This window comes from Trachemys scripta, chromosome 1 (genome assembly GCF_013100865.1).
Source record: "Trachemys scripta elegans isolate TJP31775 chromosome 1, CAS_Tse_1.0, whole genome shotgun sequence".
In the NCBI taxonomy this organism is placed as follows: Eukaryota; Metazoa; Chordata; order Testudines; family Emydidae; genus Trachemys; species Trachemys scripta.
Window position 1 is genome coordinate 40705420 of NC_048298.1, and position 16430 is coordinate 40721849.

Genomic DNA, 16430 nt, shown 5'->3' on the forward strand with positions numbered 1-16430 from the left:
TGGGAGCATAAGCTTTCGTGGGTAAGAACCTCACTTCTTCAGGTTCTTACCCACGAAAGCTTATGCTCCCAATACTTCTGTTAGTCTCAAAGGTGCCACAGGACTCTCTGTTGCTTTTTACAGATTCAGACTAACACAGATACCCCTCTGATACTTAACCATAGTGGTTATACTGTGCTTTTGTGATGCAAAAATTACTTCACCACAAACATAGCAAAAGTTATCTGCACTGTTCACACAAGTACGAGGCATCTCTGCTCACTTTGGCTAAACAGAAATGTGTCCCTTTGCAAAATCAAACACTGACAAATAAGAGAGCACGACACTGTATGATTTCTAGAGCTGATCTAGGGCAATTTGTTCAGCAGAGTGATGTAAGCTTCGTTATGATTGCATCATCCATGACTTCTAGGAATAACATGATGCAATTCATATCATGTATAACGCAATACCATCTTCAGATTGCATCACTCATTGTTTTGCCTAAAAAGCAAGTACCGTCCAAACCCAGTCATAGATTTATTCATAGATCCAGTCAAAGATGTATTTTAGTCATTTCTGATTTAAATTGAGATCCCTTCCCTTTATAACTCACTTATCCTCCGCCATTCCCAAGTCAAGGGTCGTATATACTGACCCAATAGCATATCTTGAAAACAAGAGCCAATCAACAATTTTAAGCATAATTTTTGTTCTCAGTGACCCAGAATTAGTAAAGTTTGACTACATTTATTTCAGAAGCATTTTGGCTGTAGAGCAGTGTTATCATAGTGTTTCTGATAGCTGAAGTGCTCAGAACTGTAACTAATATTCTAGATTGTTGACTAGACTGGGAGACTTGCCAGTGCTGCATTGAGAGGGGCTTTCCACTATGTTATCTGTGATGTGACACCTCTGTTGGTTCTTGTTGGTTCTCAACAAATCATACTGAAAATTCATACCCAGCTTGTCGTTCAGCCCATATTACCTGGTGGTCTTTTTCTGCTTAATTGCTGGCCTTGCTTTTTTGGTTTTCCCATCCCACTGAATCTCTGTTTTGGATTATTCCTCCTCTCCCATCACTCCAGATGTATTAGCTTGCATTTGTATGAGATAGTTGTTTCTGGTGTATATTTCAAACATCTTTTTCTCTTTGTATTATTCTCTGTTCTCCCTGGGGTTCCCAACACCTCTTAATTCAACACCATCTGCCACTTCGCCAATCGTAGCTCTGTTTGTTTTGTCACTCCTTTTCATTGTTATGTAAATGGCTAGGTCACTTCAAAGCCATTTTCATAATGGGAATAAGCCCCATTTCCTTAACCTTTTGGCATAATTTAGGTCCTATTAGCTGTTATCTTTGCTGCCCTACATTGCACCTTTTCTGATATGCTTTCTTTGATATGTGGCATGGTGATCAGCACTGTGCACATCGAGTCTACATGGAGTCTGTCTAACATTTGCTTTACAACATAAGATCCCTTCTTTTATTATATATTAGATTCCCATTGATATTTTAAATAAGAATCTTGTTTGCCTTTTTTAATGGCTGCTATGCTCTGGACTACGAGTTTCAATGCATTAGTTAATCAATCTAGCTATGTCTGGCTTTTCAAAGGTGCTGAGCACCTGCAAATCCTACTGAAGTCAATGGATGCTGTGTGTGCTAAGCAATTCTGGAAAAAAAAAAAAAAAAAAAAAGACCTCTAGGCATTTATACCAACCTCTTCACCCCCGTAACTGGATGTTTAACCAATGACACATCTGTACATGAACACCTGCCCAATTTGTACTCATAGAAACCCGGGACTAAAATCATTTTGGTTGCTTAAAAACTTCAAACCACATTTATTGTAAATTCATGAAAAAAGAAAAATAACACAGATCACTAAACAATTACATCTCAATGTAAAGAACATGTCCAGTGATGTGCAATCACTCAGATATTGAAAAGAATATCTAAATAAACTGCTATTTCTCCAATAGAAATCTCATTAAATAAAAAAGATGTTTATTTCCATATTTACAGATTAAAAGGCTTATGCATTCTTAAAGCATTGGTTAATGTTTAATAGGTCTATCTCTTTAAAAAGAAAATAAAATGTTTCAATTCTAAGAGTGCCCTTTGGAAGCAGCTCACAATATAGTCTATTTACCATCGTTGAACAACTCAGTAACCTTCCTTTGACCACTGTAGAGCTTTGGTTCTTCTATATTCCATGCTTTCATCGAAGTGCTTCTGGAACTTCCACCTACAAGACAGTGGGGGGGGGGGTTCTCATTACATTTACAATACTGGCTGGAAAAGAAGCAGCAGCGTGGTCTGTCCTGATATGTATATTGTGCTTAAATAATATGACAGTGATTTACATCCGTTTCTAAGGTGCCTGTCGCCATAGTACATGGATGCCATTAAACATATTTAGAAGTACATTCATTCACTCTGTGAAGAAGACTAGGGTACATTTACATTGGAGCTGGAGGTGTAATTTCTCTCTCAGGAAGACATACCCATGCTAACTTTCATTGAACTAGCACGCTAAAAATAGCAGTGTAGCTATGCCTGCATGGGTGGCAGGAGTGGCTAGCCAACACAAGTACAATCCCATCTGAAACCCTAGTTACGTACTCGGGACAGCTAGCCAATCCCACTGCCCATGCAGCCATTCCCATCCCTACTTCCATAGCTTAATGCTATTTTAAGAGGTGTCAGATCGAGGTGTCTTATTTCCTTGAGCAAGAAATCAAGCCCATTTCACAACTCAATTCTGAAGAGAAGGCTTTGCTGAAAAAGACTAGTTTTGCCTGAAGGTGGCAAAATTTCACCTCTGGCTCATTGCTTGCTATACTCACTTCTACAGCGACCCTCTAGTGAGAATCCCAAGCCCGAAGAAGTCTGAACGTGGGTTCTGTCAGCACCCTGGGTTCTGTCAAAACTGAGGTCAAATTAAAATGGAAAGTGTAGTCATGAAAGCAGGTTTAAACGTAAAACTATTCCCAAATATGTACTTATGCTGATATTTCTCAAAGTGTAAGCTTGTATTAAATATCTATGCTTTAAAATTCATGATGCATGTTTTGGCTTATGCCATATTTGAGCCATAGTCAGTTATTTAAATGTGGTCCTTACTTACCTGCTTTAACTGTTTTATGCTGCTTCCCCGAATTGCTTCCATAAGGCTATCATGAAGAGACATTTGTGGGGTGGAGGGTCGGGTAGAGGGTCGCGATCCTTCTTCTGATTTCTTGTCTGAGACTGATCTTAAGGAATTTTTAATTTCTTTCAATATGCTATTCTCATGCTTTTTGGTTTTTTTGCCTTTTTTCTTTTTGTGTCCATTTTGTAAGGCATTCTTGGAGCTCTCCTGTTGTTTGATGACTTCAGCTATATTCCTTGTTGGCGCCTTTTTCTCTGGAACAATGGGGGGAGGAGGGGGAGGTGGTGGGGGAGGGGGAGGAGGAGGTGAAGGTGGAGCTGGAGGCTGGATTTTGACAGGCTGAGCTTTCTTAGGGAGTTTTGGAGAGGACCAAGGTGAGCTCTTAGGCGATGCATAAGGTGAGGACCCAGGAGTTCCTTTCTGCAAGGCTTTGGTCTTTGGATTGATTGCTCCATCACAACCAGACTCTTGCTGTTTTTGCTCCTGCATACGTTTTTGCCTTTGTTTATCCATGTTTCTTGTGAGGATACTTGTCATGCTCATTCTTGGTCCAGCAAGCTCAAAATGGTACCCTAGCTTCACCAGCGTGGTATTGTCTTTCAACAGTTTAGCTATGTCCATTTCAACCTGACTGCCCATGATATGCCGTTGGTTGTGGAATCGTAGTTCTGTTAAAACCTTGTTATTCTGCAAAGCTCTCATGATGGCCAATATCCCTTTGCCTGTGATAAAATTTGAATCAATGTTCAGACTCGTTATATACTGATTCACTTTTAACATCCCAGCAATAGCAATTGCTGCACTATCATCAGCACGAGTATTGGCTAGATTGAACATCTTAACCACTGTGTTGTTCTTGAGGGCTTGAGCAAAATGTGTAAGCATCTGTATGGTGATGTTTTCAATGTTATTTAAGTTGACTTCACTGGTGTCAGGGTCATTGTTCCTAACTTTTTCCAAAGCATCCTCAATAACTGTTGGGTTTCCACAAGGGTGGATGGCACCCGTTTTAAAGCTCATGTCTTCTGTATCTTTGCCACCGTCACCATTGATGACATTTTCATTTTCCTTCTGGATGTTGCATTTCTTGCGTTTCAAGTGGTCAGAACTCCTGTCACTTTCACAAGTCACAGTCCTTTCACAAATTGCAGCATTTTCCTTTTGTTTAGAGTCATCTTCATCACTTTCTTCTTCTTCTTCTTCCTTTTCTTCTGCTTCCTCTTTTTCTTCTTCCTCCTCCTCTTCGGTGTATGCCTCCTCGGAAATTTCACTGTTAGTTCCTGTGAAATATTCTTCCTCAGTGTCTTCTGAATTGTCGTCTTCTTGCTTTGAATCCTGAACAGGAATGTAGGTGTCGGTATTAAACATGATAGCAAAGATATTAAGCTTTACTTTGATTTTCCCCAACAGCAATTATACTTAAACTGTATGAAATTAAAGGTTTAAAATAAACTGACAGAAGCATGGAAATTTAAGAGAACTGAAAAAATCTCATCTGATTTAATATTCTTTTTTTTTTTAATTTTTCTCCCCTTTCTTTAGAGGCCAAATCCTTGGCATCAATTGGCTTAGTCTACTGAAGTCAAAGGAGCTATGTTGATCTACACCAGTGGAAGATCTGGCCCATGACACTGCAACACAGATATACATAAAATTACCCATTAGTTGATATATTCACAATGGAATGTTAGATGGATTTGCCCTATCTGAATTTCCATGCTTATGTGGGTTTCACTCAAACAGACTTATAGTACACCTCTACCCCAATATAATGCCGTCCTTGGGAACCAAAAATCTTACCGTGTTATAGGTGAAAACACATTATATCGAACGTGCTCTGAATCACACAGTGCGCAGCCCCACCCTCACCCCTCCTCTCCGGAGCCACTGCTTTACTGCGTTATATCTGAATTCGTGTTATATCGGGTTGCGTTATATCGGGGTAGAGGTGTACTATGTTTTTCAGAGTGGCCACAACCCATCAGCTACATTTTTTATGTGCAAAATGACATGCTCCTGTTTAATGACATGGAGTTTAGGTACCCAAATTATTGCATATCCCAAAACTCAGACTTTCATGCACAAATGCTATATATGCATTTAAATCAGTTAAATGGCTGCCTAATTTCACGCACAAATACCATTTTCACATGAAAATTTGAGCAAAAAAAAAAGGGGGGGAATTACAATAGCTGTCCACCCAAGATTCTGGATGGACAATTTTGGGTGTGCACACTTAGAGGCTGTTTGAAAATATGCTCCATAATGTTACGCTAGCATCACTTTAATACTTCAACAAGTTCAAAGTTGTGATGGGACTGACATGCCAAATTCAGATATACATACAAGTGTCCCAAAGTTCAGTGGTATTCCTGGAATTTGGGCTAGTTGCAGAGTGCACAGGGCCAGCTCCATGCCCATGCACCACTAAGGTCTCATTTCAACTCCATTTTGACAGCTTAAGAGGCAATGAAGTGCTGCAAAGGCCTTGTGCTGGTCCTTGGCATACAATTAACCTTAAATCCCTCAATCGCAAGAGCTCTAATCTAATAAATCCATATAAATAATCTAATAAATCCTATAAATCCATAATATTGAATTTTTAGTAAAATTCTGGGTGAAAAACAGAGGCTCTGCATGTGCTGGTTTATTAAGTTGAATATGTTAATCCTTATAAAATATCCCATAAGGATTGGGTCCATGCAACGTACTTACAGAGATGCTGGTTTTGATTTTGACTGGAGGCAAAAAAGTTACTAAAATGGCAAGGCCCCAACCATCAGTGTTTAAATCCCCACATAACTGCTAATTCAATTTAAACAAAGTGTGGTTAATGATGTGTATATATATCCCTGCAGTGTTGACACCCCCGCAAAAATCCATTGACTTCAGTGCCACTGCCTCAATAGAGCTCATTACAGGGTCAGGACCTATATCTATAATTTCAGTGCATATAAAGATAAGTTTAAAAGTTGAGAATATGGCTGCTGCACAGAACATCCCCTTTAATTCCTACGCATGTATCTATCTAGACATTTATAGCACACTCTTCAGCATGGTCTCTGAGCGCCTATTCATGACTTTGTAATGTGCTAATTGTGACTGATTGGTAATATTCTACAGTGACTTTAGAAGATTAGTGTGAAAAAAAAAAAACCCTGCCAGAATTGTGTTTGAAGGGTGGGGGAGATTCGATTCTCTTTTGTATTATATCCATCCGTCAATTTCATAACCAGCTGTAAGCATTAGCAGTAAGTTTAAAATTGCTACTTCTCTCTTTTTAAATTCTTCAGTGGCCTGCTCTCTGTCATCTTGATCAAGGTATATCCCAATGCACACTTGCTACAGACACCTAGGGCGAAATCCTCACCTCACTGAAATCAATGAGAGTTTTGTTGTTGCCTTCAGTGTGGGGAAGATTTCACCCGCAGATCCCGCTTTATAGACATCAGATGGCAGGGTGTTGACGTTTATGGATACATTTTGTAGCTGTCTCACCTCCAGAGCAAAGAGTGTGGGTTTAACTGACACATTACAGCAGACTCATACCAAATGCTAACCCAATATTGCCATTTGGGCTGAAAGTTGCTGCCAAGTCAGAAATCCTGCCTTATGGACAGGACACCACAACTAGGACTTCTCTGGCCATTTCTTATTCCTGCCTGGATGTAAATTAAAGATTTAGTTGAAAAAAGGAAGTGGCTAACTCTGCTGTCCTGTCCAGATGTCCATATCTCAGCAAAATAGGTTCTGATGTCTAAGGCTATGTGAGCTAGTGCTTAGTGTATAATGGTGGTTGTATTTGCCTACACAGACATTACAACCAGTATAACAGACACTATATGTAATCAAATCCTGTGCCCAGTGATTCTTGTAAGATAACAGTATATTCATTATGCAAAGATGGTCCAACTCATCCCTGGTGTAAACACTTTGTAGTCTGTAGATCCAGACTGTTAGCATTTTTAACAGTAACTGACTTATGTGTCCAATTCTGCCACCCTTAGGGCATGTATCCTTGCAAAAAAAGGGCCTTAACTCTGGTCAGCTAACTGTCACTAGCTAACTCAGGTTAAAATAGCAGTGAAGACACAAAGTGACTTGGCTTTTAACTCAGGTTAGCAGCTTGAGTTCAGATCCATGCTACCCTATAGGCTTTAACTTGAGCTGCTCACCCAAATTAAAAGCCAAGTTGCTGTATCTTCAATTCTACTTTAACCCAAGTTAGTTAGCACGGATTAGCTAACCTGCGTTAAGAACACACCTTTTTTTTTTTTTTTTTTTTTTTTTTTTGCAGTGTAGACATACCCTTAATCCTGAAATCAATGAGACTACTTGCCGAACAGCATACCACTCCCTGTGAGCAAGCGTGGCAGAGTCAGGTCCTTAATCACCCGAGCTCAGTATGGAACTTTAGCTGCAAAATCATTGGCATTCACACAGCTAAAACTCCATGCTGTGCTTTGAAAGTTATAGTGCATGTGTTAAAAAAAAAAGTTGCCTTTTATAGTGCTTAATCCTGAGAGCAGTTTCTGCAAAGTGCTGGGTGGCCTCAACACACACCGAAGTCAATGAAAATTGAGGGTGCTGAGTGTCTCACAGAATCAAGCCCTTAATTATTATTACTGAGTTATCCTGCTCTCGGCAACCAGCATCTATTGTTACTATTTATATAAAGCTCCCTGGGACAGATTGCATGATGAGTACTCTATTAATATGTTGACTGACTGAATACCAACTCCAGGCCTCTATGCTTATAAATTCCTCCAGCTGTGTTCTGATAAGACAGCACACAGTGTGCCATTGAAATCATCAGATATTGGGCCAGATTCTCAGCTGGTGTAAATCAGCATAGGTCCATTGACTGCAATGGAGCTATGCTGAGTTACATCACACAAAAATCTGACCAGTGGGTTCTGCTGCACTTTTTTGCCCAACCTCTCCTCTGCTAAAAATTCAGAATTCTCTTCCTGTTGATCATTCTTTCAGTCTATTGCTCCTCAAAAAACAATACTGATTATTTATTGACTTCATAAGAGGAAAAAGCAGTCTACTAGCATCCCTCCCCCCATCCCCCTCCCAAAAAGGTACCTTACCTAACAATTTATGTGGTTGGCTAGAAGCACACACTAATTTGTGCCTAATTTTGTAAAATCACTTTAACCATTGCTATATTATGACTTATTTTAACCACTAATGCCAATTCCTCTTACAGGATTTTTTTCCCCAAAAGAGCTTTTACGACACTGCAAGACCAAAAACAAAAATCCCCTTTGCCAATTTATAGCACTCTAGCAAAAGATTGTCATTAGGACTTTTCTTTAAAATGTTGTAGTGGATCAGAAGAAAATAACAATGGTTAAGTGATGGAAAGTCATTGAAGAGTGAGCCTGAATATTTCCAGGGCACAGTGAATGCTCTGAAATCCTACCTTTTCACATGCCCCCAACCTTTCTTCTTCTAGGAGTTTTCTGGTCTCTTTTTCCCAATAGGCCATCAACGCTTCCCTGCTGAAAGTTCCTGTAGGAGTTTTCTCTGTTAGATTCTTTTGTCTTTGCCCCACTGGAAGGTTGCGGTCGGGCTCAATATCTTCTAGCTCCCTCTCCAGCTCCTTTAGCTCCTCGTCAGTCAGAGAAGCAAGGAGTTCATCTTCATCAATGGATTCATATTTACTAAGCTCTCTTCTGTAGCCAAAGGTAGACATGGTCCCGTTTGGTCAGGCCGATAGAAAGTTGAAATAATTAGGCATTCAAGAAAGCTGAATCAAGTAGGCTGTATCTCGTTTGGTCGGCAACTGTTTCCCTGACTAGCTGAGGCACCCTTTTAAGAGTCGTCATGGGAGTTACTACAATGCATGAAGGGATGAAAGCATGCTCTGTTTTAAGCATCAGACGTCAGCTAGACATTTGGACAGATAGATTGTCACATCACTAGTGTTTGCAGGTCCCTTAAACAGGGGGATTATTGACACACTGACCATTACCATATTTAGTGTAGCCTGAGAGCAGGAGAGTGTATTAGCCCATGTACTTAGCAGGGAAGAGGGGAATGGCAGGAAATAAAACAACATGCATAATTACACTGACTTTGTTCTCAAGCAACAATGGAAAGGGAACAATGAAAATGCACTTTAATTCTGAGTTGCTAGTGGGGGTGGGGAATAAAACAACTGCACAGCTGTTAAGGGAAGTTCCACTCATTTTCATGGTTATTTGGGGGACCTATAATGTTATCAGGCCAAAGCTTTGTGAAGACTTTGTAATCAGCAGTAATGTAATGTGAAGCCAAGCAGGTCAGCATTCCAGAGTTTACGGAAAGCACCACTCCGGATGTCGTACATAGCTCCTAACTGACCATACAGCTGGGCTATTTATTTTTATTTCAATTTTGAAAAATGATCAGAGGGAGAATTAGAATGACAAGTTTATTTGAAGTCAATATGATTTATTTAAAATTAAGGATTACAATGTGCCACTCATGTTAATTGGATTTCACAAGGCCTTAGTGTGGAACTGGGCCCTAAAGTCCACAATATAACACTATCACAGCTTTAACTTCGGCAGAACCAAGCAGGTATGAATCTATAATGGCTATTTTGCAACTGGCTGCATCTCCTTCTCTTCCAGGTGTAAGTGCTCCTTAACTCCTGTTATGCGTTCCTTTTCTTAATCCTAAGGAGATGGGACAATATCATAGCCATAAATTAATGCAAAAAACCATGTCAATGTGATATTACTTTTGCACACTTTGGCACCCAACAGTAAGAAAATACAGAGTGAAAGCTGAACATTCGACCTTCCCTCTGCCCCTTCATATGTAGGCACTGTAAAACGGGCTTTAAATACACAATCATATGGTATTGTTCAAATAATACATGATATATCACTTTTTTCTATTAAAAGTGAAAGATACTGAATGCCTAAACCAGAGCCGCCGTTCTCAGACATTTAGCCCAGCACTGTGTGGTCTTCTTCAAGCCTGTGCCCTTGTCCGTAATCAGGAGAAAGGTGGTTTTAGCAGAATAAGTCAGGAACAAGTCAATAAAAATACACAGTGTCTCCATATACACACTCATACCAAGTCCTTTTTATCTCATAGAGTTTTAAGAGTATATTCAGTGCAAGTGGAAGAGGAGGAGGTTTGGCACCACTGGTTTTGTTCAGTACCATCACTGTTTGTTTGGTTCTTTTTAGCATGATGTCTAAGACTAAATCTGTGATGTTCATCAGGATATTCTACATCTATTTGCGGATTGATTCTTCAGTGGCACTGGGCAGAGGAGATGTAGCCGCATGCTGTTCATATACAGATTTGGTTAACAAAACCTAATGTTCCTCTTATGATTTTAATTTTTTTATTTATTTCACTTGTTTTCATCTGAATTTTCATACAGTTTAGTATCCTACAGAGGTGGGATCAAAGCTGGGGAATACAAAATTAATCAATGCATAAGGTATTCATGTAAAAGTTTGAAGTACTTAGCAAAGCCAGGTGACTAAAGTAATGCACTTGGATTGCCATGTAATCAAATGACATATGTGTAGGGCCCTACCAAATTCATGGTCCATTTTGGTCAATTTCACAGTCAGAGGATTTTAATAATTGTTTTTCATGGCCGCAAATTTGGTAGGACCCTACATAAGTGTGTTCAGATTGCTTATGCTGGCTAAATTTTACCATAACCTGAAAACAATGTGCCACTCATGTTTGTTGTCTGTTATAGAGCTAGGTGCCATCATTGCAGCTTGAGCTACTGTGAAGAAAACAAAACTTGTGTCAAATGTGTCCAGATGATACTTTGGCACAATGGTAGTTGTGCACATTTTTCTTTTGTTAAGATGACAAACTGCAATTAGCATATATTACACCCAGCCCAAACCTTTGAAATATATGAAAAAATGAAAAAAATATGTATTGTTTATTCTTTTAACTTTTGTGTTCAGGAGTTATGGCTTTGATGATAGAATGGATGAAATGCAATTTCTGCTCAATATATCTGTCAGAATTCTCAGTTTATTCCTTCAGTATATTAAGATGGTAACCTACTTGCTACCATTTGAGTTTGTGAAATAGCAGCACAACGCAATCTATATATAATGCCCAGAATTTTTAGAACAAACATTCTGGGTACAGCTGGGCAAAAAATTTCTGATGGACAAATTTTCTGTCGGAAAATATTGATCTGACTAAATTGAAACACTGGGGATGTATTGGGAATGTATTGATTTTGTCAAAAATTTTCAACAGGAAATTATCAACTTTTTATATTATTGTTTCAATTATAATTATATTTATTATATTATTAAAATGATAAAGTCAAAACAAAATGTTTTGATAAGGTTCAAACAAAATATTTTTGGAGCATTTTATTTCACAGAAAATTGCAAAATCTTGGAATATCCTGTGGGATGAAAATTCCAGGTTTTGACCAGCTCTTATTTGGGGGTAGATTCTGTGTTTGGTCTCTTGAAAGGTGCAGAACAGAAGGCCCAGGCCAAGAGGCACAGACCCCCAAAGTGTCTTTAAGAATCTCCTTTCACTTATGGCGGCCTCCCCATAGTTCTTTATGGGTTAAGTGCTACAGCGATTCCCCCTCATACCTGTAACACACTGTCCTGACTCTGGAATGGCCCCTGTACCGGGGGCTGTGAGGATGATTACCACAGTAGCATACATTGGTCTTATGCAGCTGCTGTAGTGGAGGAATTCTACTCTGGCCAGTTATAGACCCAATATACTGTGGGAGTGGCATAATGGGGCCACAGTGGTGACCAGAGTCTGGCTAACTATATAGTTTATTATTTTGTATTGTGATAGCTCCTTCAGAGTCTATTAATCAGCATTGGGGCCCCACTGTTCTAGGCAGTATACAAACACATAGTAAGAGACAGTCCCTGCCCTGAAGAGTTTGCAATCTAATTGACAAGACAGAAAGACACACCAAGATTCAAATAAAATAGGAACTGTCAACACTACAAAACCTGAATGGAAATATTTCTCACAACTCACTCCTCTCCTCCCCCCTCCCCAAATCTATGTAATGGACACACACACACACACATTAATTTACATACAGTATATAAAAATGACTGGTAAGGATATAAAAATGCCTCTGAGTCCTGTACAATTGGACTAGTGACAACTAAGACCTCTGACTACAAGTTGAGGGATAAGGGAAAAGCCCCAATAAACTTTTTAAAACTCTCTAGAACATTTGTGAAACAGATTTTCTACTACATACATGGTATATTACACACCAAAAACTACCTTATACAGAACATTATTAAGGTTGCAAAGTCAAGCACTCAGAAGCCTATGCAACCTTAATTTGCCCCCTGGTGGGTATACATTATGATACAGGCTGTAATTACATAATCACATGCTATATTTCCCACAGGACCCCGCCTTGTTCATTGCACTGGACGAATAGTGCTCTACACTGCAGCTGGGAGTGAGCCTCCCAGATGGGTAGACAGACCCATACAAAGCACAGCTCCCATTGATTTCAACTGCAGCTGTGAGTGCTCAGCACTTCTGCAAATCAGCCACCTGAGTCTGAAGTCAGGCACCAGAAAATGAGGAGCACACAATTAATGTGAAAAGTTTGGTTGAAGTGACCCAACTAGCGTCCCATAGGAACTCTGTGGAAGAGGCAGGGATGGAATCCAGTTCTCCAGGGCAGCATTCAGCTGACTGAATTTTGAGAACATCATCTCTCTTCTTACAATCCCCTGCCTCATTCAAATAAAAACATAAGAACGGCCATACTGGGTCAGACCAATGGTCCATCTGGCTCAATATCCTGTCTCTGACAGTGGCTAGTGCCAGATGCTTCTGGCAGTCAGAGGTTTAAGGACAATGAGCGCATGGGGTTGCATCCCTGACCATCTTGGCTAATAACCATTGATGGTTATTGATGGTTAACGATTAATAACCTATCCTCCATGAACTTATGTAATTCTCTTTTGAACCCATTTTTGGCCTTCATGGCATCCCATGGCAATGAGTTCCACGGGTTGACTATACATTGAGTGAAGAAGTACTTCCTTTGTTTTAAACTTGCTGCCTATTAATTTCATCAGGTGTCCCCTGGTTTGTGTGTTATCTGAAGGGGGTAAATAAGATCTCTCTATTCACTTTATCCACACCATTCATGATTTTATAGGCTTCTATCGGCTCCCCACTTAGTCATCTCTTTTCTAAGTTGATCAGACCCAGTCTTTTTAATCTCTCCTCATATAGAAACTGTGCCATACTCCTACTCATTTTCTTTGCCCTTCTCTGCACCTTTTCCAATTCTAATATACCTTTTTTTGAGATGGGGTGACTAGAGCTACACTCACTATTCAAGACATGGGCATGCCATGGATTATATCATGTCATTATATTTTCTGTTTTATTTTATATCCCTTTCCTAATAGTGCCTAACATTCTGTCTGCTGCTGCACATTGAGCAGATGTTTTCAGAGAACAATCCATGATGACACTCTTTTTTGAGTGGTAACAGCTAATTTATACTCCATTAGTTTATATGTTTAGTTGTGACTACTTTTTCCAATGTGTATGACTTTGCACTTATCAACATTGAATTTCATCTGCCATTTTGTCACCCAGTTTAGTGAGATTCCTTTGTGACTCTTTGCACCTTCACATCCTCATTAACAAGCCTGCTACATCCCCAAAGCAAGTCTATCCTGTACACCAGGGCTCGGCAACCGTTCAGAAGTGGTGTGCCGAGTCTTCATTTATTCACTCTAATTTAAGGTTTCGCATGCCAGTAATACATTTTAATGTTTTTAGAAGATCTCTTTCTATAAGTCTATAATATATACCTAAACTATTGTTGTATGTAAAGTAAACAAGGGTTTTAAAAATGTTTAAGAAGCTTTATTTAAAATTAAATTAAAATGCAGATCTTATCAGTTTAGTGCAGTGGTTCTTAACCAGGGGTGCACGCACCCCCTGGGGGTGCGAGATGCCTTTTCTGGGGAGTGCAAGAGACATGAGATTTTTTTAGAAAGTAAATCATCGAAAACACAAATTAGGCACAGGCACATAAGTACAACTACTTTGTTTAATCAAACTTATGTATTTATTAACATTATACATGTTTTAACGATTACTGTAATATACAAAGTTTTTAAGTTTTCAAGTTTTTAAACTAGTTGTAGTGTAATTTTTTATAAGGGCTGCAGAGCGCTGAGCTGGCTGCCAGTACCCCAGGCCAGCAGGAGGGCTGAGCAAGGCCGGCGGCCTGGACCCCAGCTGGCAGGGGGCCGGGCGGCTGGAACCCCAGACCAGCAGCGAGGTGAGTGGGTGCTGGAGGCTGGTATCCCAGGCTGGCAGCAGGCTGAGTGGGGCCGATGGCCAGGTCCCCGGCTGGCAAGGGGCCGGCGGCTGGAACCCCTGACCGGCAGCGGGCTGAGCTGCCAGCCGGGGGTTCCATTCACTCAGGCCGGCAGCGGGCTGAGCGGGGCTGGCGGCCAGAACTCCAGACCATCAGCCAGAACTACAGCCCTCCATACCTCCCAATGGTCTTGCTCTTGTGTCCTCTCAATTTGGATCAGAAGCTTCTTGCTCCTCCAAGCTGCTAGGCCCAGAACGGGGAGTATTGAGAGTACAGGAGAGATAGGGGCCCTGATCTCATTTCAGGTACCCAAATCCAGTCCCAACACCATCTACAGCAGCCCAGAGCTGCAGGGAAAGTCCTGCTCACCCTCAGACTGAAGCATGTTTGGTGTGGATAGAATCTTCAGGGAATTTAGCTTCTAAAATCTGAAAAGTCTCCACTAAGCATACGCAAACTGCAATTGTTCAAAGGCTTATAACTTGGCAAGGTTTGGGCATAGTTCTAAGGGGATGGCAAAAGTCACATTCCTGACTCAAAGCCCGCTGCCAAGATTATGTTTAGGACATAGGTGATGGTGCCTAATGGTCAGAGCCATGAAGGTGGCCAGGCCTGGAGGTTAGCGCCAAGCCAAGCTGGAATCAAGAATCAGGGCACCGGGGAACAGCTGAGAGAAGAGCTGGGCAGGGGCAGGCACAGGTATGGAACATGTTGAGCGGCCAGCAAGTTCTGGGTACTGCTGGGTCAAGTAGGAGCTTAGCTCTGCACCGCCACTGATCAGACGGTGCAGTCAATCAGGCAGCCCCTACCAGATTCAGCTATGCGTATTATGTTGCTAGGAGACTGACCCTGCTGCAACTGGCTCCCTGATACTGCTCCCACTCCTGCCAAATTTCAAGTCCTTGCTCTGAATCATGAGAAGCGGGAGGGTCAAAGAAAAAAAATGGCCGATTTTTTTAATACAGGTACAATAATGTATTTTTCCCTAGGCTCATTCTTGGAAATGTCTGTTTTGGCAGAAATTTTCCCCAGAACAAGCCAGCACGGCAAATTTTAGCCCAATCAATTAAAGTTTGGCAAAGTTATAAGCAACTGAAAACAGGCTCTTCGAATGGGAAGTGTCAGGCAACCTTAATAGTATGTGGTGTCGCCAGCCCTTCCAATAATAAAGAACCAGAAATGGTGGTGTTTGATTTTAAAGGTTTTATTGGTAGGTATTTAGGATGAGGCATATCACTCAATCTGGCTTCAGTAATATACCCATCTAAAACTCATACCGATAAAACCTTGCAAAGTTGCAAAAGCCATGCACAGAGGGAATGCACATCTTTCCTTGGCTTACAAGCAGTAGAATAGTCAAGGCTAAACTGAGGTTGCCCACTTCTCACTGGGCAAATACAAGCATTTAGTTTAGATTAATTTACCCACTTCTTTTTTTAACCACAGCTTACAAGCCACTAGAATCCCTTGTACAGCCACTGACTAACTTGCACGTTTGTTTCATGCAGGACGAAGGATGCAGAGTAAAGTTAGGAATTACAACCATTTTTATAAGTTCAGGATTAATTTCCACATTTGAAGATACTTTGCATACAAGTTTCTTTTCATGTGTGTGTTTTTCTATAGTGTCTTTCCACACCATCTTTAGCCAATGGTAGTAGTAGATATATGGGGCTTAAGCCCCTCATTGGCAGCTAATATTTAGGGCAGACTTTAATCTTTTTTCTCTCTTATGAACTGTTTCCCAAGTTTTTGGAAGAGGGGGTCCTTCCAGACACTCTCTCCCTCCATTTCATTTCCACCAATTAAACTGTTTCAAGTAACAGTTTGAAATTTTGTCAGGTTTCTAACAAATTGCCAAAGTTTAATCATTTTGACCCAATAGTTTGAAAGCTCATGTGCAATGCCCAAAGGGTGAAATTCACGCCTGTGCAGGGGCGTATACA

At 40.5% G+C, this 16430-nt stretch overlaps 2 protein-coding genes across 4 annotated transcripts in view; both read right to left on the minus strand.

Annotated features, from left to right (window-relative positions):
* Positions 1-1812: 1812 nt before the first annotated feature.
* LMOD2 (leiomodin 2) lies at positions 1813-9452 on the minus strand. The gene is made up of 3 exons (XM_034768144.1): positions 8569-9452; positions 3114-4472; positions 1813-2231 (listed from the first exon to the last, which is right to left on the minus strand). Exons 1-3 carry the CDS (start codon positions 8839-8841, stop codon positions 2205-2207), a joined length of 1659 nt encoding a protein of 552 aa, XP_034624035.1. The 5' UTR covers positions 8842-9452; the 3' UTR covers positions 1813-2204.
* A 95-nt stretch (positions 9453-9547) lies between these two features.
* Positions 9548-16430, minus strand: part of ASB15 (ankyrin repeat and SOCS box containing 15) — a 60530-nt gene continuing 53647 nt past the window's right edge. For all 3 annotated transcript variants that reach the window (XR_004645442.1, XR_004645439.1, XM_034768097.1), the window contains one exon: positions 9548-9808. The gene's annotated coding sequence lies outside the window, so the exon portion shown is untranslated. The remainder of the gene's footprint in view (positions 9809-16430) is intronic.